At 44.5% G+C, this 23,567-nt stretch overlaps 1 protein-coding gene across 2 annotated transcripts in view; it reads left to right on the plus strand.

The window, feature by feature from the left end:
- RXRG (retinoid X receptor gamma) overlaps positions 1-23,567 on the plus strand; it is a 77,992-nt gene that overhangs the window by 39,744 nt on the left and 14,681 nt on the right. For both annotated transcript variants that reach the window (XM_083506820.1, XM_083506821.1), the window contains exons 2-7: positions 4,579-4,835; positions 11,964-12,108; positions 13,930-14,109; positions 15,118-15,287; positions 18,286-18,415; positions 20,853-20,985. In XM_083506820.1, the coding sequence (XP_083362946.1) occupies positions 4,579-4,835; positions 11,964-12,108; positions 13,930-14,109; positions 15,118-15,287; positions 18,286-18,415; positions 20,853-20,985 (1,015 nt within the window). The remainder of the gene's footprint in view (positions 1-4,578; positions 4,836-11,963; positions 12,109-13,929; positions 14,110-15,117; positions 15,288-18,285; positions 18,416-20,852; positions 20,986-23,567) is intronic.

Below are 23,567 nucleotides of genomic sequence, written 5' to 3' on the forward strand. Positions count from 1 at the left end.
GGAGGAAAACAGCTGCAGTCTGTGAAACTCGGCAAGCTGGAGGGAGTCCAAGCCATGACTGGTGCCTTTGTGGCTCCAAGACTGCTGTGGCTAGGGGGAAAAGAAGAACACATTGGGATGTCAATGCTGTAAGCTCCTCCATCACAGGCTCAGGCTTCATAGTGTTTGTTGTTGTTTAGTCGTTCAGTCGTGTCCGACTCTTCATGACCCCATGGACCAGAGCACGCCAGGCACTCCTGTCTTCCACTGCCTCCTGCAGTTTGGTCAAACTCATGCTGGTAGCTTCGAGAACACTGTCCAACCATCTTGTCCTCTGTCGTCCCCTTCTCCTTGTGCCCTCCATGTCTCCCAACATCAGGGTCTTTTCCAGGGAGTCTTCTCTTCTCATGAGGTGGCCAAAGTATTGGAGCCTCAGCTTCACAATCTGTCCTTCCAGTATCCTCATAGCTGTTCTTAAAAGGAGGGGAGGGGAGCTAGGCATATTAAATACAATTACCCATCTAGCATATTGTCTAGTTTGGTCTGCAGAGGAGAAGTTGCTCAGCAGAAAGGTCAGGACTTGCTCTCTGTAGCTGCCGCGAAGTTGCCGCGACGGCACGCCAGCCCGATTTGCCTCTCCCCCTCCCTCTCCCCCACAACTTCAATATTTATTTATTGCAAAGACGGTTCCTGTGACAGTGTTTGTTATTTTACCTGAAGTCACAGTCAAATCTGATTCAAAGGGAAGATGCACAATAAAAGATAACAAAAGGTCAGCTTCTTGAATAACGTTGAAGACATTTGTCAGAGTCAATGGAGTCCGGATTCTCCTGCGATCAACCCATTTCAGGTTTAATTCTGTGCACGGAATGGAAAAGGTCCTCGTCTGTCTGTCTTTCTCCCTTGGAATCAGCTCTCCCACTAGGCATGGAATGGCAAAGGAATCGAACCACAATGGCCTTTCAGAGAGCCCTGTTATTTTCACCATTTGGGCTGTTATATGAAGCATGCGCATCGGAAATATGCTTCTTTGAGGGCCCTGCAAACTTCACTCGGTGCCCTTTAACTTGGTGACTCCAATTAAGATGCCTGTTTCAAACCTTTGAAGCCATAGGCATCATTGAGATTGAGATTGAATTGGGGGGCAGAGGTGGACAGAACCCATTCCTCTCTTATTGTTTTCTAGCTGACAATCATCCCCTCTAGTTTGCAGATATCTGGCAACAGTGAACGATAGAAAACTGATCAAATCCTCCTTATCTGAAAATTCTGAAAAAGATTCTGAAAAAGAATCTAGATTTCAACAAGAAATCTTAAATAATGAAGTGAAAATTTTATCTAAAATGTATAAAATATTGTTGGAATGGAATACTGTGGACGAAGAGGTTAAGTCTGTAATGATTAGTTGGGCTAGAGATTTCGGATATAATATTGAATTTGAGAAATGGACTAAATTATGGAAGGATGGGTTAAAGTTTACAGCTTGTACAACGATTAAGGAAAATGTTATGAAGATGTTATATAGATGGTATATAACACCAGTAAAACTGGGTACAGTGGTGCCCCGCAAGACGAATGCCTCGCAAGACGAAAAACTCGCTACACGAAAGGGTTTTGCGGTTTTTGAGCTGCTTCGCAAGACGAATTTCCCTATGGGCTTCGCAAGACAAATTTCCCTATGGGCTTGCTTCGCAAGATGAAAACGTCTTGTGTTTTTTGCAAGTTTGTTTCCTTTTTCTTAACACCGTTAATACAGTTGCGACTTGACTTCGAGGAGCAACTCATAGAACACGGTGTGGTAGCCTTTTTTGAGGTTTTTGGTGATTTTTGAAGCTTTTCCAAAACTTTCCCTACACCGTGCTTCGCAAGACGAAAAATTCGCTAGACGAAGAAACTCGCGGAATGAATTAATTTCGTCTTGCGAGGCACCACTGTAAAATGTATAAAGTGTGTAATAAATGTTGGAAGTGTAAGGAGACAGAAGGAACATTTTACCATATGTGGTGGGAATGTAAGAAGGTAAAAAGCTTCTGGGAGATGATCTATAATGAGTTAAAGAAAATGTTGAAATATACTTTTGTTAAAAAACCAGAAGCTCTCTTGTTGGGAATACTGGATAATGAAATTAGTAAAAAAGATGTGAAATTAGTTTTGTATGCAGTAACAGCAGCTAGAATTTTGCTGGCACAGAAATGGAAACAGGAAGAGATGCCCACGAAAGAAGAATGGAGGATGAAACTGATGGAATACGCAGAAATGGACAGATTGATGGGGAGAATTAGGAACCAACGTGACCAGAGATTCTCCGAGGACTGGAAGAAATTTACAGAGTATATAAAAAATTTCTGTGATGAGCAAATAACTTTCGTTGGCTTTCAAGAAGCTCTGTGAAATTACCGTTAGAAATATTGTTTAAAAAATATGATGTGATTAAGAGTATTTGAGTGCAATATAATATTGGGAAATGTGAGAAGAGGATAAAAAAATAAATGGAAAATTATCAGACAAGCTGAGGGAAGTTCTGGAAAAAAGGGTTTAAGTTAAAAATGGATGTTTAATTTGGTAAAAATGTGGTGTTTTTTTTGATGGAAAATCTAATTAAAAAAATTTATAAGCAAAATCCTCCTTATCTGATAAACCTGTTTAACGGTGGCTGGTTTTTAGGGGTAGAAAATAACATTATCTTCACGATGAGCCATTGTGCACAAATCACTCGTGAGGGTACACGCACCACAAGAAGCTCATCTTAAAAACAAAAACTAAAGTGACTTCTGCATGGCAACTATTTTGTACAGTCCTTGCAAAGTTTCTTTTTGGGGGGGCGGAGAGAAGGAAGGGCTTGTCCAGACTTACCTTTCCTTTGCACTTTCTAGCCATAAAGGTAAAGGCTACGGGACCCCTGACGGTTAGATCCAGTTGTGGCCGACTCTGGGTTTGCGGTGCTCATCTCGCATTATTGGCCAAGGGAGCCGGCGTACAGCTTCCGGGTCATGTGGCCAGCATGACTAAGCCGCTTCTGGTGAACCAGAGCAGCACACGGAAATGCTGTTTACCTTCCCTCTGGAGCGGTACCTATTTAACACTTTGACATGCTTTTGAACTGCTAGGTTGGCAGGAGCTGGGACCGAGCAAAGGGAGCTCACCCCGTCACGGGGATTCGAACCGCTGACCTTCTGATCGGCAAGTCCTAGGCTCTGTGGTTTAACCCACAGCGCCACCCGCATCCCCTTTCCAGGCATAGTCCGCACTTAAAGCTCAGTGTCCGAGCACTTTTTTTTTTGCTCCAGAGCTTTCCCTGTGAAAACTCGCTCTTTAAAGCTGAATCGGAGCAAATGGGAACTCCCTAGAAAACCTGAATTGCTGTTTGCTGTGCTTCCGATTTAAAGAGCAGGTTTACGTGGGGAAAGCTCTGCGGTGAGAAAGAGAGATAGAGCACTTGGACATGGAGCTTTAAAGAGCAGGTGTGTGCCTGGAAAGAGCGGGGGGGGGGGGAAGAAAAAGGACAGAGAGACAACTGGAAGAGTTTGTAGTTTTGAATTCAGACACACAGAAAGAATGGTAAAAGTTATGCGTTTAAGCTGTAGTTGGGTGAAAGCTGGCATGTAGTTGCTGCTGTTTGGGAATCTGTTGCAAAATTAGTAGTTTCGCTGCCTGCTGTAGGATTACGTTTGCGTGGACAGGCAAAGACCCCCCAAGTGGAATAATGACTCAAAAAAAAAACGTGTTATGGTATTAAAACTTGGCCACAACTTTATTAAAGCTTCAGATGTAGGAAGACCTTGGCTCAGGCATTGGGCGTTTATCCCTCCCAGTCCCCGGCCAGGGATCTGGGGAACATCAGGCTTATCCAGAATGTGTAGGGATTGGGCTGGCTCTGGAGAATGTCTGTTCAAGCAGAGAGCCTGCCCCCCATTTCGCCGCCATCGCAGGGGAGAGCAATGACAACCTCCAGGCGTATGGCCAATGCCTCCCCTCAAAACAACCCCTTTAGCGGGGAACCCTGGGATCGCTGTTGCAGGGAGGGCGTGGGTCACTGCTTCACGCCCCCTCCAATTTAGAGAAGATAGACTAAAGGGTTCCAACCAAGGCCTGAAACCCCCAAAGTTGTGACGTTTTGCTATGGGGAAGGCAAAACCTGCCAATGCAGGAAAATTCCTTTCCGGCCCTTCAAACAGCAACCACAACATAGCAGCACCTGCGTACCTGTGGAGAAGAGGTTAACCTGCAAAAGAAGGCTTAACTGAGGGAGGGCAGGGTGGGAAAAGCTCTGAAGCCGACTGAGAAGAACCCCCAGGTAAGTTCCACCCACTATTGTGTGGGCAGGGCGGTCCCTCCCCTTACCTGGCCAACTCTCTCCTGGCAACGCCTCCCCAGCTGGGATTGGTTAACTGGCAGAGGTAGGTGGCTACCTCCAGGTGTCTGGCGGGGGGGGGGGTGAATCCAGGCTGTACTGCCGGGAGCTGCATGGGATGGGGGGGGGCTGCACGTGACCACGCAAAAGGCACCCCCCATTTGATGTGGGGAGTGGTCATTACCTCCAAGTGCTCTGCATTTACCTTTTTGTCGCCCGCCTTCATGGAGTCTCTCTTTTCATTTCAGATTCTCCAGTTCACAGCAATTCTGCCCCTGCAAATCTGGGATCGGGCCTTCCCACAGGGAATTCCTTAGATGGCACGTCCAACTACCTTGAGTCTCCCCTCAGTGCTTCAAGGACTCTCTCGTCGCCTATGAGCTCAGCAGCATCTGTGAATACAATGAGCTCTCCGTACAGAGTGCTCACGTCCTCTATGGGATCGCATTCCGTTCCTTTGTCTTCACCAGCGGGTGTGAATTTTGCTGCACACGCTAGCCCCCAGGTCGGTATCATCCGATATTCTTCTTTTATGCAGTTTGGTATGCCGTATGTTAGGCCCAGTTCTCAATTATTTCTGGAATTCTTTGCATGTAGCAGGAGGTTTTTCTGAAATAGATGAATAAAGCAGTTGACGTCCCTGTTGTGTTTCAGACAGACAGGTATTCTGCCCCAGATATTCCAGAACCTTTCTGCTATGTTCTAGCATGACTAGAGACTTGGAAATAAAAGCTAAAGAAGTTCAGCTAGCGCAAGGAGTGCACCATGTAAATCTCTTCTAGAGACTCAGGGGAAAAGCTGGAACAAATTTAGAGGTTGTTTGGTGAAAGGAGAGGAAAGAGAAGTTCCAACGGACAACTAAAACTCCTTGCATAATAATAATTTATACCCCGCCCATCTGGCTGGGTTTCCCCAGCCACTCTGGATGGATCCCAACAGAATATTACAAACATGATAAAACATCAAACATTAAAAACTTCCCTAAACAGGGTTGTCTTCAGATGTCTTCTAAAAGTCAGGTAGTTGTTTATTTCCTTGACATCTGATGGGAGGGCTTTCCAAGAGAGCGGGTGCTACCACCGAGAAGGCCCTCTGCCAGGTTTCCTGTAACCTCGCTTCTTGCAGTGAGGGAACCGTCAGAAGGCCCTCGGCGCTGGACCTCAGTGCTGAATGATGGGGGTGGAGACGCTCCTTCAGGTATACAGTACCGAGGCTGTTTAGGGCTTTAAAGGTCAGCACCAACACTTTGAATTGTGCTCGGAAACGTACTGGGAGCCTATGTAGGTCTTTCAGGACCAGTGTTATATGGTCTTGGCGGCCACTCCCATTCCTGCAAGGAACTGTTTGGTTGGATGCCTTCCTAAGAGATTTGATTCCCCCTCTCAACATCGTTTTGCAGCCCCTACTCAACTTAATCTCTGTGTATGGTGCACCCTTTGCAAACCTGGTGCAAACCCTTCAGCCCTAGCCAGCACACTTGGAGGCAGAGGAGCTGCACGCCACAAATGTACATGGGCAGTGAGGGTTCGGCGCACAGCAAAACAATTCATTGCAGGTCTCCTGAAGCATTTATTTATAAGGCCGTGACAGATTATGCTGCCTTCTTGCTAACCACAGATGTAGCAAATCCAAACCCAGCCTTGGAAATTTTGTTCTCTCCTATTGCAACCGTTCTCTGTCCTCCGCGAAGCAAATTCCACCCCCCTTAAGCCAAGATTAAGCAGTTTGCTGTTGGCTGTGAGTCCTGTAAGAACAACTTCCCCATCTCTCAATCTGGCAACTGGCCTTTTCTACCTGGCCTGGAAGGACTGGGACCCAACTGGTTCCTGTTATAAAAGGTGTTGTTGCTGCTGCTTAATATGGGCTTTGCACAAGGGTGGTCTGAAGGAGTATTAAAATCTTTGCCTCCCCAGGTGAGAAAGGGAAAAAGTGCCTACCTGCCTTTCAACAGGCCTCCATGATATATCCCAAGTGTTGACTGAATTATTAGAGCTCATCCACACTTCCACTTGTCCCAGGGCCAGAGAGCTTTCCCTGGGAAAACCTGCCCTTTCTCACTGAATCAGAGCAAACAACGATATGCAGAAAACCAGATGGATGTTTGCTGCAATTCAGCAGTGAAGAGTGATTTTTCCCTTGGAAAAAGCCGCTGGAACAAGCAGAAGTGTGAACAAGCCCTCGTTCTCACGTTCTTTCGTGGTTTGCGACGTGAGATTTAGAAGAGGTGTTCAAATGTTGCTTTTGCTGCCCCGGTATCACCTGGCTGGGGCAGATCATCTGGTAAAATGTGAACAACCCCCCCCCCTCCAAACCCTTTTGCAAAACATGGACTCTGAACAGGGGCTGCGGTTCCAAGCTGTCGTGCTGAGTAGCTCGAAGGAGTGCGGTTCACTTGCTTTCCTGCTAATGGGATGAGGCAGCTGGTCTTTGGGGATTAGCAAGCAGTCAGCTAATGGATTTGGGTTCAAGCAGCTGTCCCAAGTATCATACATCACTGAGCTTAATGTGCAGGAACCAAACTCCAAAGACTTTTAAGGAGACGCCGGTTCCCCCTACCCTGTACTTTGGCTGGGGAATATGGGAGGGGAAGGTGCTAGACCTGCTTACCAAATTCTGCTTTTGTTTTTGAAGGAAGCCCTGCCCGAATTATGTGGCCCTTATCCCCCCAACTTGCAAGTGGGTGGCAAGATTGCAGGCCTACTCTCATAGCGTGGAGATGCTGTTCCAGAAGTCCCTGGAGCTAAGAGGGTGGTCGGCTGGGTTTTCGCATTTGCTTTTACAACTCAGAGCGCTTGGAGACAATATTTGCTCTTCTTCTTCCTCCTCCTCCTCCCCCCGAAACAATGAACTGCTTCCCAGAAATTGTGCAGCAAGAGGGCAGCAACCCAAACTCCACAAAAATTGACCGGGTTTCAGCGCTAGCCAAGTGAGCATTTCCTTAAGGCAATGCTCAGAAGCATAGCTGCCAACTGTCCCTTATTTGGTGGGAAAATCCCTTATCCCAGCGCCGTGTCACGCTGCTGTCCCTTATTGATGACGTCCCTTAAATTTCCTAGGTTTCAAAGGAAGCAGCTGCTCTCCCTCCCTCCCTGCCAACCAGGGAGGAGGGAGGCTCTAACTGTGTTGCTTGGCTGCGTTGCTCACCCAATAAGGAGTCTAAGAACGACTGGGGGTTGGAGCTTGCATGCCTTGTGCCAATCAAATCGGCTGCATTGCCTGGGGACTCGCCTTTGCTCAGCGCTTCCCAGAAGAGAGGCGACAGTGGTTTTCCTTGCTGCATCCCCTTTGCTGGGTTGCTGTGCTGTGGGAACCACCGCTTGAGGCTTTGTTTGGCTGCTGGCTGGGCTTTCTGCCTTTGGCTCGGAGGGGCTCAGAAGTTGAACCTACCAGTGCTCTGAAAATCCCTTATTTTGGCTGCTGATCCCTTATTTTTGAGGCTGCTGGTCCCTTGTTTTCATATCTGTAAGTTGACAGCTATGCTCAGAAGGTTAAAGTGCCCCACGGCACTGAGCTGCCTCAAGTAGAAGGGTGATCCTTCACTGGCTGCCGATTCTGTATCCTGCTCTGGAAGCTGGAATGGGTGGTGGACTCGTGAAGCAACTGCTGGTCACTAGAGTGCTCCTGGTAAGAAGCTGTGGTGCAAAAAACCCCCACAACTTCTGACTGTTGTTGCTCTTCAGCGTGATCTGTCTCTGATTCCCCCCCCCTCCAAACAACAGCACTTAATGAGTGCAATTGCATTGTCCAAAGACAATGGCAACACGCTCTATGTGGGACTACCTTTGAAGGTGACCTGGAAACTACAACTAACCCAGAATGCGGCAGCTAGACTGGTGACTGGGAGCGGCCGCCGAGACCACATCACACCGGTCTTGAAAGACCTACATTGGCTCCCAGGGCATTTCTGAGCACAATTCAAAGTGTTGGTGCTGACCTTGAAAGCCCTAAATGGCCTCGGCCAAGTATACCTGAAGGAACGTCTCCACCCCCATCATTCAGCCCAGACACTGAGGTCCAGCGCCGAGGGACTTCTGGAGATTCAGTACCTTGGATTTGTGCCTGAAAGCAAACTCTGGTAACTAGTGTGGTGGGGTACATTCATTGAGGTCCAGCGCCGAGGGCCTTCTGGCAGTTCCTTCACTGTGAGAAGTGAGGTTACAGGGAACCAGGCAGAGGGCCTTCTTGGTAGTGGCACCCGCCCTGTGGAACATCTTCCCATCACACGTCAAGGAAATAAACAACTATCTGACTTTGAAAAGACATCTGAAGGCAGCCTTGTTTAGGGAAGTTTATAATGTTTGATGTTTTATTGTGTTTTTAATATTCTGTTGGGGGCCGCCCAGAGTGGTTGGGGAAACCCAGCCAGATGGGCGGGGTATAAATAATAAATTATTATTATTATATTATTATATTCATTGTACTGAGTTTGGCTGCAGCACAGCATAGTGGTGTCAGTCTCCCAAAGCTCATTGCCATCACTGGGGCTTCTGAGCAAGCTCTCTCTGGCCTTTTAATGTGCCACCTTGAAAACACATTTAAATATTCCATACCAAATATGCCACAATAATTATTTTTCAAATAATAATTAACTACATTGCAAAATTGTTGTCATTTTATTTTGCTGCCCAGGCTGTGTCCAGACTTCCTATTTTGTGGGGTGTTTTTTTTTAAAAAAAATTATTCAGCTGCCCATTACCTAGAGAACTTTAGCTATTTAGTAACTACCTAATAAACACAGCCAATAAGTACATCCTGATTATGCTACTGTTCTCACCCGCCTTTCTCCCCAAAGAAGAGCTTATGTCTTATATGCACCAATGATTTCTGCTTCCCTAAATAATAAACAAGAAGGCCACCCCTGGAATGTGATCTCCTTTGGTTTCCAGAAATTAAACAGTACAGTAAACTGCATGAATTCATGTAATAACCCGCCCCGCCCCCACTTTATAGAAGAAGAAGAAGAAGAGCTTGGATTTGATATCCTGCTTTATCACTACCCTAGGGAGTCTCAAAGCAGCTAACATTCTCCTTTCCCTTCCTCCCCCACAACAAACACTCTGTGAGGTGAGTGAGGCTGAGAGACTTCAAAGAAGTGTGACTGGCCCAAGGTCACCCAGCAGCTGCATGTGGAGGAGCGGGGAATCGAACCCGGTTCACCAGATTACGAGACTACCGCTCTTAACCACTACACCACACTGGCTCTTCTGTAGAAGAGGTGAAGCTGTTTTTCTTGGGATTGTGGCTGTGTGCTGAAGTCCAGATAAAAATAAGGGCCACACAACTGCCAAGGAATGAAATGTTAAAACCTCTATCTGGCTGCTAGCCAAGCTATCAACATAACAAGTCGTTTGCCCCCCGCAGCTCTCCCACCATCCCTTCCAGCAATAGGAAATGGAAAATGGAAGAGTGGAAAGAACTCTTAAGAAAATGAAACTCACTGCTGCTTGGGAGACAATGGGAGAATATGCCTTGCGGGGGTGGGGTGAAATCAAATGTACAGGAAATGATTTTATTTTATTTTAGAATTGGTGTTGAGATGCTAGATCTTTTCCAAAGGGTCAATAAAAGTTTCTTGATGAGCTGCTGCATGCTTGGATGTAGGTTTTGATATTTTAAAAAATACATAAAAACACCAAAATGTACCTTATTGCTGTCCTTTGTTCTTGAGAGGTATGTGTGTAAGTCTACAAGAGTAGATTATAGAGCTGAAATAATATTAGGAAACCAGTTGATGGCGCTTGCCCCAAACCAGCAAAGTGCAACAGTTTTGGCTAGACTTCTTGACTTCCCTTCTACTGGTGCTTTTCAGTTAAAAACCCCACATCCCCCTTTTCTGAGCCCAAAGGAATACACTAGTAAAAATGGGATATGCGCCATTTAGAGACATTCATGGTCATTCATTTGAGTGCTGAAAACTTTCAGATTGAGCATTCTGGAGCTGACCAAAGTGTCTAGAAGCCTTGGGAACTTCCTTTGGCTTATTTGCTCTGAACTAATGGTTTTCATACCTTGATCATTGTTGTTCTCTTTCGTGCTTCACGGCCTATGGATTGATTAATGGGTTAATTGGTGCGTGAAGGATCTTGCAGTAAAGCAGTAGATTGATCTTAATACCACTTCCAGCAGTATAATTGGATATCAGTCAGGAGCTTTTCTAAAGTTGCATCTGGCCCCAGTATGGAAACTTGTTAGGTTGGAGCAGTTCCAGGGAATGACGGGGTTCCTTGTAAGCATGTCAAAAGTTCTCTCAATTCTTGTCCGAAGTGAAACCTCTGAGGTTCAGCAAAACTACCAAGGAATTCCAGTGGATGTGTTCGGACATTTCACATTAAAGATATTTTGCAGGAGGCTTCAGCAGACCCCTATAGGAAGCAGGTGTATGAGTTTTTGAACATCACATGGTTATTATACATTACTAAGTATTTGAATGACCAAATTCTGTACTGGCGTATACATACAAAATCAAACATAGAAGGCTGGTGCTTTTATTACCATATTTAAAGGATGCACAAATCAAGAACACAGCGACTAGCACACATAGCAAATGAAGAAGTATAATTGGAAAGTGTGCAGAAATGTCAGAAGTACCGGTAAAGCAAATACAATCAGCAGAAGAAACACAACCTTACAAAGAGATAATTGCAAAGGTGCATAGGGGGTGTGTAGAGGGATGCGGGTGGGATGCGGGTGGATTAAACCACAGAGCCTAGGACTTGCTGATCTGAAGGTGTGCAGTTTGGTCCGTGCTCCTGCCAACCTAGCTGTTCGAAAGCACGTCAAGTGCAAGTAGATAAGTAGGTACCACTCCGGCGGGAAGGTAAACGGCGTTTCCGTGTACTGCTGTGGTTCGCCAGAAGCGGCTTAGTCATGCTGGGTACATGACCCAGAAGCTGTACACCGGCTCCCTTGGCCAATAAAGCGAGATGAGTGCCGCAACCCCAGAGTCGGCCACGACTGGACCTAATGGTCAGGGGTTCCTTTACCTTTACCTTATGGGGGGTGTATAGGCAGAATCTGAAGAAATTTCACTTCCCGGAGTCCCCAGATATCAAGGTTTGTAAATGAAAGATTTGTAAATGGTGGGTACCACAAGAGGGAAGGATGCCTATCGTTTTCTTTTTTTTTGGGGGGGGGGGATGATTCTAAGACACAGCTTAGCTGGTTGCAGCTCAGAAGGCCAGAATCTCAGGAGGCACTCAACCTTCTCCCAAGAAGCACTTTCACCAAGAGTCTTATGGAGAAGTGAGTCGTGCTATGTCCCCTCTTCCCACTTGTTGTTATGCATTGGATCTGTGGCAGCGGCTTGGCAACTTAGCTTAGAAATGCCTGGTTGCGCTGCCTCAAATAGTCACTTGGGCGCCTTCAGCATGTGCTTGCAGGCTCACAGCCAGACTCTGCTTCTACCATCTTGCTGGTGAACGGCAGGCACTTACACATGGACATAAGTGGCTGCAACAGCTTCAGAACTTGCCACCCGATCATGGAAATCGGGGTGGTCCTGCCTACAGCTCCCATGGGGAAGAGGTGCTGGCTGAATACTTTCCATGAGAACTGTTAACATGAATGTTGGGTCACGGTCATGGCATCAGCATCTCTCTTTCTTTCTCTCTGTGTGTCCACCTTCTCTTTTCAGCTTAATGTCATGAATAGTGTCAGCAGCTCTGAAGACGTCAAGCCTCTGCCGGGACTGCAAGGGATGGGAGCCATGAATTACGCATCCACAAGCCCAGGATCGCTGACCAAGCACATCTGTGCGATTTGTGGGGACAGGTCATCGGGTACCAAACCTATTTTAAGCTCTTGACTGCAGCTTGTATATGAAGATACTTGGCATCTTTAAGGACATTGTGTCCATCCCCGCAAAAAAAGATTGTATTGATTGGTTTTGGTGTGGGTGGTGCTGTGGTCTAAACTACTGAGCCTCTTGGGCTTGCCGATCGGAAGTTCGGCAGTTTGAATCCCCGTGACGGGGTGAGCTCCCGTTTCTCTGTCCCAGCTCCTGCCAACCTAGTACTCTGAAAGCACACCTGTGCAAGTAGATAAATAGGTACCACTGTGGCGGGAAGGTACCGGTAAATGGCGTTTCCGTGCGCTCTGGGTTCCGTCACAGTGTTCCATCGCTCCAGAAGCGGTTTAGTCCTGCTGGCCACATGGCCCAGAAAGCTGCCTGTGGACAAACGCCGGCTCCCTCGGCCTGAAGCGAGATGAGCGCCGCAACCCCATAGTCACCTTTGACTGGACTTAACCATCCAGGGGTCCTTTACCTTTTTTACCTTTATTCCTAATCTGTAGTCAGATATTCCAGGGTATTATAGTTCTGAGCACTGTCATTCTTTATGGAACTGGGTGTTAACATGGGAACTTGAGAATCTCATACTTAAATTTTTGTCAAGGCAAATTTCAGGCTCCCTTGAGGTGTATAAGACATGGAAGCAGCCAGAAGACTTGGCTATTCCATGCTATGTGACCCTGCCTCATTGATTTTCTAGTTGAGGTCAGTAATTCCTGCTTCTGGCCTTTTAAAAGATCTTCTCCCCAAAGACCAAACTCTTTGAAAGCACAGTATTCAGCAATGCATATTCGGCACGTTACACACAAACTTTCTGATTGATGGATTGAAGATAGACAAATAAGTGCCCCCCCAACAACAATTTATCGAATTCATTGCCACAAGGCAAGGTGATAGGCATGGGTGTAGCCCGGATTTATGTAGGGGGGGGGCAAAACTGAGCTATCTGTGATGTGATCGGTCAGTTAAATATTTTTATTTATTTACTTGATTTAGGGTGGCAGCTGTCCCCCTGCCCCCTGGCTACACCCATGGTGACAGGCACCATCTTAGATGACTTTATAGCAGGGTCCTACACGTTTCTTCTGAGAAGCAAGTCCCATTGAGTTCCATGGGGCCTTCTCCTTAAAAGGTGATTAAACAAACCCATTGCCAATGGAGCCAACATGTTCAGGGGCTATGGCCTCCAGGCCTTGCTTTTAGCGGGCTAGTTAGATGGATCTTTTTGTTTAATCCAGCAAGGGGAGGGAGGGTGGTCACTAATGTTCTTAAGTCTCTTAAAAACTACTTTCTGTCTCCAACCTTAGTCTGGCTCGTCAGACAGGTTGAACGTTGCCAGGTTTGGGGTTTCTCAAGATGAGAAATTTACTATGAGGCATCCTGTTTCTGCCGGTTAAAGGATTGGATACTTTTGGACAATACAGATGTATTGGATTTAGAAGGATATGATAACAGATTCGAATGGCACGCGTATTTGTGGTATGATAAGGTTAAAATTCATAGAGGCTTCTTAAACCACACTATAAGGAAATCAATTTATGAGGTATGGAATAGATAGAAAACGTTGCTAGAACGCAAAACTCCATGGTGGCTTTCACATTGTTTAGTCGTTTAGTCGTGTCCGACTCTTCGTTACTCCATGGGCAGGGGTTGCTAAATTAACACCATAGAACGGAGCGAGAGAGGCGAATTTTAGTGTTGCCCAGGGTGCTGCTGAAATTTGAGAGCCCAAAGTCCACCACTGCCTCTCTGTACCTCCCTCGAATCGCTTGCTCTCGTCTCCTGACATGTGCTTCTGCCTTCTTGCCAGGGAAGCACTATGGGGTATACAGCTGCGAAGGCTGCAAAGGCTTCTTCAAGCGGACCATCAGGAAGGACCTCATCTACACATGCCGTGATAACAAGGACTGCCTGATTGACAAGCGTCAACGGAATCGCTGCCAGTACTGCCGCTACCAGAAATGTCTAGCGATGGGGATGAAGAGGGAAGGTATGTCCGTTTGGGGAGACACAACACACACACTCCATCCTTGGTTGCGCTGGCCGGAATAATCTGGACAGTTGGTAGCCCAGATTCTCTGCTCTATCACTGCACCGGATGAACCAGTCCCACAGTAGTTGGGAGTGAATACACTGCAGGGCAAACATTTATATTTATATTTATATTTATATTTATATTTATATTTATATTTATATTTATATTTATATTTATATTTATATTTATATTTATATTTATATTTATATTTATATTTATATTTATATTTATATTTATATTTTTTAGTGCCTTTTCCTTTAGAAATGCTTAGGGGTACTCTCATTTTGACTCAAGAAAATCACAATTTTTTAGTTCAAATCGGGCAAAATAAAAACAGTAAATGGACAAAAGTACAAAGATTCACAAAATGTTTCGGGGTATGCATACCCCTGCATCCCCCCAGAAAAAAGCACAGATATATTTTATATTTTATATATTTAATAAATTTATTTATTTGGTTTTTCAGATTAAAATTTTACAGTCACATATCAAACATACAACATAGATACAAGATTCCAAAGAATCTCCTGGACTTCCCTTCTCCCCTTTGTGGGTCCTACTGTTAATCATTTCCTCCTGCATCTTTTATAATAATCCAGATATTTTACCTCTCCATTGTGTCCAAAATTCACCATTAAATGACAAATGTTATTCCAATACTACTAACAATTTTAACTTTATAAATTACAAATTTTACAAAATAAGGAATTGAAAGTGACGTTCAGTGATTGGATAGTTACAGAAAGTTGTTACTGTTGCGTTGTAGTTGAGCTCTATATAAGCAGGTTGGCTGAACCCTTCAGTTCAGTTCTGTTCTGGCCTGTGAATAAACAAGAGCTGTCTGAAGAATGGCTGTGTCGTCGGATATGTTCACCCACAACTTAGCCTGCCTGAAATGTTTGGACTGGGGCAAAACCTGGGTTTTTAAAATATATATATATATATATATATTTTCCTACTCAGCGGTTCAAGAGGAGAGGCAGAGAAGCAGAGAGCGGAGTGAGAATGAAGCTGAGTCTACAAGCAGCTGTGGCAGCAGCAATGAAGACATGCCTGTGGAGAGGATTTTAGAGGCTGAAATGGCGGTTGAGCCCAAAACCGAATCTTACAGTGATGTGAACGCTGACAATTCAGTAGGTGGCTTCTTGGGACTGGGCTGTTACTTGGACAACTTATTATTGCTATTAGTAGTAGTAGTATTAATTAAATTTCTGTTTATTAAATTAGAGAGTGATGAATAATGAGAGTGATTCATACATGCATGCCCAGAGGGCCAAACTACACATTTTGCTAAACAGGCTTTTTTAAAAAAAGTGCTTAAGCTGGCCTTTTTTTAAACGCAAAGAAAAGCCGCTGATCCAAACTGGGATCCTGCTGAAATTCACACACCCCTGATGAAATGTACTCGGAGTTGAGAGTGGATTTCATGCTCTTTATTCAGCTCTTCGTGGTGAGGAGGAATGGAAGTTCCCCCAGAATGTCTGCTTTATATACATTATTTACACAATGGGCCCCACGTGATTGGCTAATTCCGGGATTCTCCTGTAGGCCAATCAGGTTGCGGATTCCCTTCCACCTGGAGCTGGATTGGGTGGCTCCTGTGGACCAATCAGACTGCTGCATTCTGGATCCTATTGTTCTAGGACCAATCAGACTGCTGCATTCTGGATCCTATTGTTCTAGGACCAATCAGACTGCTGCATTCTGAATCCTATTGTTCTAGGACCAATAGACTGCTGCATTCTGAATCCTATTGTTCTAGGACCAATCAGACTGCTGCATTTTGGATCCTATTCAACTCAGTACATAACACCTGACTTCTGTTTGTCTCGAAGGTACTGCTTGCACTAAATTGCACCCTTGTGGTGGGGAACTATTATTAATATCAGTATTATTTATTAAATTTGTATACCACCGTTTATCCACAGGTCTCAGGGTGGTTCACAAAATAAATAGCAGACAGGGGGAATTTGGGGGCTGGGCGCCCACGTGGCTTCTTTTGCACCAGCATAAAAGCGGTCCGCTTAAGCACACACTTTTTAAAAAGCAGGTTTAACATATTATGCCACTGGCCTGATCCTGCCAGCTCAAGGCACAGCCCACCTAATGCTGGGGAGCTTTAACCTGCAGAGCCATCCTCTGTCAATGGCAGAAGTTGCCTCAGTCCAGATCTATGCTTTCAGAACCGCCTTCCTTCAGAGAACTCAAATAGTGGCACCCAGCTATGTTCATCTTAGAGCTAGGCACTGACAAGCGCCTTCAGTAGAGTCTAAATTAATATAATAATAATAATATTGATAATAATAATAATTTATACCCCGCCCATCTGGCTGGGCTTCCCCAGCCACTCTGGACGGCTTCCAACAAAATATTAAAATACAGTAATGCATCAAACATTAAAAGCTTCCCTAATCAGGGCTGCCTTCAGATGTCTTCTAAAAGTCTGGTAGTTGTTGTTCTCTTTGACATCTGGTGGGAGGGCGTTCCACAGGGCGGGTCTGTATTCAGTCCATATTGCAAATGCAATATGCACATTCATCTATCCAGGCAAGAATTACTTGATTGAGTTGCAGGATTATTTAGCTTTGCTGGGGTTACAAACCAGAAATGGTGTGTACTATGAAAACAAAGACCCCAGCAGGTGTGCATTACAAACAACCACTAGATTTTGGATTAAAGGCAAAGGTAAGGGAGCCCCTGACCGTTAGGTCCAGTCACGGATGACTCTGGGGTTGCGGCGCTCATCTCGCTTTACTGGCTGAGGGAGCCAGCGTACAGCTTCCACGTCATGTGGCCATCATGACTAAGCCGCTTCTGGTGAACCAGAGCAGCACATGGAAATGCCGTTTACCTTCCCGCCGGAATGGTACCTATTTATCTACTTGCACTTTGATGTGCTTTCGAATTGCTAGGTTTGCAGGATTAACACCAATAATTTCTGGTTTGCACAGTCTCCATGTATAGAGTCTTTTGCCTGCAAATTATTAAATGGCCATTGCCAAACCCTGGTTGTGAGTGACACCTACCAATATCCCAAGGGGTTGCAGCCTATGTCACTGCTAAAAACAGATAACAGAGAGGAAAACTTCCTCTGCTGGTCATTGCCTGTAAAGTGCCTGAGAAAAAGCGCTCTGCTATTCTCCAATAAACGGAGGATGAGAAAAGTGCCGGTAACTTGAACCAAAGGTGGCAACAGTTAAGAGTTTGAAATGAGGGCAAAAAGTGATAAAATGAAAGCATTCCTCCCTGTGTTGTGTATAGTGGTACCTCGGGTTACATACGCTTCAGTTTACATACGCTTCAGGTTACAGACTCCGCTAACCCAGAAATATTACCTCGGGTTAAGAACTTTGCTTCAGGATGAGAACAGAAATCATGCTCCAGCAGCACAGTGGCAGCAAGAGGCCCCATTAGCTAAAGCGGTGCTTCAGGTTAAGAACAGTTTCAGGTTAAGAACGGACCTCCACAACGAATTAAGTACTTAACCCGAGGTACCACTGTACACAAATCACTTTTGTTCTATGACCGCTTTTAGTCAAAGAGATTTTGTGGGCTTGTGAATCACTGCAGAAACTTGCAGATGCTGTTTATTGGAATAATAATAATAATAATAATAATAATAATAATAATAATAATAATTTATTTATACCCCAGCCACTCTGGGCGGCTCCCAACAGAATATTAAAAACATGATAAAACATCAAACATTAAAAACTTCCCTAAACAGGGCTGCCTTCAGATGTCTTCTAAAAGTCAGGTAGTTTATTTCCTTGACATCTGATGGGAGGGCGTTCTACAGGGCGGGCGCCACTACCGAGAAGTCCCTCTGCCTGGTTCCCTGTAACCTCACTTCTCGCTGTGAGGGAACCACCAGAAGGCCCTCGGCGCTGGATTCCAGTGTCTGGGTTGAATGATGGGGATGGAGACGCTCCTTCAGGTATACTGGAGTCATTCTAGGCTCACTGTGTCCATCCTATGGGCACCAATGCCTGATTCAAAAACCTTTTTGCCTTCAAGCATTTTTTATGGGTTCAGTATTTGGGGTGCTTTCAGTAACAGGGAGCAGGATGGCTATGACGACGAGGTGGCGGCGGTTGAATTTACTCACCCACATGCCTGCTTCTCACTTAGACCAATGATCCTGTCACCAACATATGCCACGCGGCTGACAAACAACTCTTCACGCTGGTGGAATGGGCCAAGCGAATCCCACACTTCTCAGACTTAACACTGGAAGACCAAGTTATCCTCCTCCGAGCAGGTATGGATTTTGTTTTTTTTTGTTTTTTTTAAATTTTTTATTAGTTTTTCACAATTTTTATAAACACAAACATAACACAATACAAAACAAACAAACACATAAACAAACATGTATAATTTCATATCCTTTTTTCTTAAACCTTACTTCACCGACTTCCCCATACCTCCCCTTTCTGCATCCCAATTCCCAAATTTATTTCCACAAATCCTACCCCTTGTTTTTATCGAATTTTCCCTTATTTTTTTTTCTTTTACTTAACCTTTTACAGCTGTAATCCCCTTTTGTCTAAAACTTCAACATTTTAACATTCATTTATTTTACAATATTTCTTAAGATAAATTCTAAATTTCTTCCAATCTTCATCCGCCGTCTCTTTCCCCTGGTCACGGATTCTGCCAGTCATTTCAGCCAGTCCCATGTAGTCTATCACCTTCATCTGCCATTCTTCCAGAGTGGGTAGATCTTGTGTCTTCCAATACTTTGCGATGAGTATTCTTGCTGCTGTTGTAGCATACATAAAAAAAATTCTGTCTTTCTTTAACACCAATTGGCCGACGATGCCCAAGAGAAAGGCCTCTGGTTTCTTAGGGAAAGTACATTTAAGTACCTTTTTCATTTCATTATACAGTATATCATTTCCCAGAAAGCCTTAATCTTCGGGCACGTCCACCAAAGGTGGTAGAAAGTACCTTCAGTTTCTTTGCATTTCCAACACTTATTATCAGGCAAATGGTAGATTTTTGCTAGCTTGACTGGGGTCATGTACCCGAGCAGGTATGGATTTTGCCCCCCTCACCTTGCCACTGCTGTACTGCTGTACTTCCTTCAATCACTTGAGGCAAGTTTTTATTAAACATTTTCAAGTTGCGTCCCGTGGTGACCCGGAAGTAACAGAACGGGTTACTTCCGGGTTTCTCCGCCCGCGCATGCGCAGACGCTCAAAATGACATCACGCACATGTGCAGAAGCGGGGAATCGCAACGCGCGCATGCGCAGACGCTGGTTGCGTCCTGCTCAGGATGCGAATGGGGCTCTGGAACGGATCCGGTTCGCATCCAGAGGTACCACTGTATTTATTTTTTTATTTTAAAAAAATTAACAATTTCAGCATAACAAAATATCAAAACATATCATATTCATTAATTTTTCCCTTTTCTCCCCCACCTCCCCCACCTCCCCATCGAACCCTCCCTCCCCCCCGAGACTTCCCTCAGCTCCTCTCTGTGATTTCTCAACACATGTTATTCTCTGCATACTGTAAAATTATATAAATCCTTATATTGTCTTTTAAATATCTTTCTGGGAAGTGAGTTATTGGTTTGCTTTTGTTTTTTAAGTATTTTGTGCTGCTATTTTGTGTTTTTATGTTGTGAACCACCCTGTGATTTTCAGAGGAAGGGCCTGTGGCGATCACACAGGGTCCCCGGACGTTTCACCGTCTATTGATTCCTGTGCCACCACTTTATTTCTCGCTGCCACCACCCAGGCCCTACCTGGTACAATACTAAGTCCAGTCAGGGTTAAATTGGAACATAAACTTCTGTTTATTTATTGCAGTTTAACAAGCGTGTGGTTTCATAAACGGTATTGGTCAATTACAATCATAGGGTGCCTATCCAGACCTAGAACTTCCGCTACCTGCTCTCACTCACTAAACCACTTCTGAGATATTTACTTGTCTTCCTAGCTCCTAACTGTTCCTGACTCAACTTATTTTGCTACACTAACTCAACCTACCCACAGACTCTATCCCAATTCACTCCCACTCCAACCAACCTCCCAACGAACTCTCCTTTCGCCCCTCCCAGAGCTGGTTTTATAGTCCCTCTGACTCCACCCCCTGGGTTCTGATTGGGTAACCTGTTTAACTAATTCACCTCCAGCACTCTCATATGTTTTTCCCCCCAAAATTTTTATTGGTTTTCACAATATTATAATCAAACAAACAAACAAACACACAAGACAAACACACAAGACAAACATAAATCATAGCCTTATTGAAAATTACAGTTATTAACTTTGTTAAGTGACTTCCTCGCTTCCCCTTGGTTGAATTTCATTGCATGTCCTTTTAACGGTTTTCCAAATCCCAATTTTTTATGAAATTTAACTTAAACATTAACACCCTTAAATCTTCACCTTATAGAATTAAACATATTAATTCATCACTTAACATAAATAAAATCCTAAGCCCATTAAGTATCTGCAAGCTATTTCCAGTTAGTTTAACTGATTTGTTAAGTTAAACTAACAGCACTCTCATATGTTAACGTCACAGGGCAGTATACAAATTTAAGAACTGAATAATAAGCAAGCAAGCAAGCAAGTAGGTGATAGCTTTCCTATACCCAGCACAAATCAATCCAGTTCACATTAAGGGCTTGTAAGAGGCAAGTCCCATAAGATGCATCTGTTTCACTCCTGTCTTCTCTTCCAGGTTGGAATGAGCTGCTGATTGCCTCTTTTTCCCACCGCTCTGTCTCCGTGCAGGACGGCATCCTGCTGGCCACAGGCTTACATGTGCAACGGAGCAGTGCGCACAGCGCCGGAGTGGGCTCCATTTTCGACAGGCATGTTTCTGAACTCTTGTTTTGACATTTGCGCTTTTCTACGTTCACGGCTTCTTTGAGTTGATTTGGTGGAATAAAAAGCTCGGTTAGGAGATAGCAGAAATCACGGGGTTAAAGCTGACCAAAAGTCCAGAGGTAGCATTTTTATCCATTTATGATGGGGTGGAAGGTTCACAGGCGACGAAGGACTTGCTCACAAATTTATTGACAGCTGCACGAATTATGATAGCCAGGAAATGGAAGGGGCAAGCAGAATATAAAATGGAAGAATCGTACAAAGAGGTTTGGGATATAGCTATTAATGATAAATTAACATGTGCCATTAAGGTAAGACGGGGAATATGTAGGAGAAATGATTTTAAAGAGATATGATGGGTGTTTGTAGAATGTGTATTGCTAAAATGGAGGCACGAGAAGTGTTGAAATTTTGGGAGGTTGCAGAGTTATAATGGAATGGTCTCAGTGGTGGGGTGCACATTTTTCTGCTTATTTATGTATGATTAATCATTAATTTAATTTAATAACGAGCAAAAAAAAAAAAGGAAAACAACGTTTAAGCTACCGGGGGGCTTAGGGAAAATCCACTTCTTGAGCCTTTCAGGAAGGGAAAAAAGCTCTCTGGGTAGTGGTGTACCCCCAGCATTAACCACAACCCATATCTATTCTGCCTTTTCTACTGAAATACTGTGTTTCACTGCATTTTCTCCCAGACCACCTTCAACCCGAGTCAATAAAAAGAGCAACCTAGATGCGTTTTAAGCTGGTAATGTGTGCACAGCCCGCATAGCTGCTTCCAGGCAGGCGTCTCTTAGCACTATAAATGAACACCCATTTACTATAAACCATAAGCAGAATTGCAGTTGACTTTCCACACTATTGGGGTATTCCATATCTTCTGTCCATTCATGCTGGTATGGGCTGCTCAAACATATTTACTGGTGGCGAAGGGGAACAGAAGGTCCTGTTCACCTGAGTCGGCATTTGAAACAAAATACACCTTCACTATAAACTTCGTGGTAGTGGATGCTATTTTAATACCCAGTTTATTTTTTTTAATCATTCTTTTAATTGATGCTAAAATGGTTTTCTGGTTATATCATTCAATTTAAAAAAAAAAAAGTGAGAAAAGAAATTTTAACAATATGATGGGCAAGTATTTCTTCCATCATTTTTTTGTAAAGGAATGTTATAACTTTATTTCATTTAAGCAATTATAGCAAAAAAAAAAAAAAATGCTATATGCAGTTCACTGCAGATGGTGACAGCAGTCATAAAATTAAAAGATGCCTGCTTCTTGGGAGAAAAGCAATGACAAACCTAGACAGCATCTTAAAAAGCAGAGACATTACCTTGCCAACAAAGGTCCGTATAGTTAAAGCTATGGTTTTCCCAGTAGTGATGTATGGAAGTGAGAGCTGGACCATAAAGAAGGCTGATCGCCAAATAATTGATGCTTTTGAATTATGGTGCTGGAGGAGACTCTTGAGAGTCCCATGGACTGCGAGAAGATCAGACCTATCCATTCTGAAGGAAATCAGCCCTGAGTGCTCACTGGAAGGACAGATCCTGAAGCTGAGGCTCCAATACTTTGGCCACCTCATGAGAAGAGAAGACTCCCTGGAAAAGACCCTGATGTTGGGAAAGATGGAGGGCACAAGGAGAAGGGGACGACAGAGGACGAGATGGTTGGACAGTGTTCTCGAATCTACCAGCATGAGTTTGACCAAACTGCGGGAGGCAGTGGAAGACAGGAGTGCCTGGCGTGCTCTGGTCCATGGGGTCATGAAGAGTCGCACACGACTAAACAACGACAACAAAGCAAAAAAAATAAATTATTATTTTAGTGTTAATCAGAAGACTAATTTAAAAAGGAGCAGAGTGTAAAATGACGCCTGCAGAAATGGACCTGATTAATGTGTGCTGAGCTGTGATAATTCACTGCTAGGCCACTGCCTTTTGAAAGGAAGAAGGGTGGTGCTTAGGAAAAGTCACTGAGTGCCTTTGTGCCTTCCAGGTGTTGTTCAACTCCATTGAACAACACCTCCCCATTTGCCCTGTTCAGCATGGCCAATGGTCAGGAATGATGGGATAAGCCACCTGTGCCTGGAGAGATGGTGCCACTTTTAATTCAGAAGAAAGTGAGCTTTCTGTGCTCTGAGAAAAGGTGGAAGAACAAGATGGAAAACACAGGATAATGGTGACTAGATGATGGCACTATATCTGTCAAGGCTAAGGGAATACTATCCCTCCCCAGTGGCAGCCAGCCCCCCACAAGCAGATAACATAAAGAGTCCTTACCAAGTAATTTATTCAGTATTCACAGCATGACAAAGGGATGTAGTCTCTATGCCAAGATGGGGTTGCTCCAAGTAAAGTCCCACCCCCCTTCGTCTCACCTATTCAGGGCTGGATTTAGGTTTGATGAGGCCCATAGCTACTGAAGGTAATAGGGCCCTTTATTTGTCCAGCTGTCCTTTGTTAACAACAAATTGCCGCTGTTTTTTATGTTGAATATATCCTCTATGGTAATTTATGGACCTAATAGGTATCTAAAGCCATTTCCACATAACAAATAAGAGCCT

This window comes from Podarcis liolepis (assembly GCF_965112155.1).
Source record: "Podarcis liolepis genome assembly, chromosome: 6".
NCBI classification, from domain to species: Eukaryota; Metazoa; Chordata; class Lepidosauria; order Squamata; family Lacertidae; genus Podarcis; species Podarcis liolepis.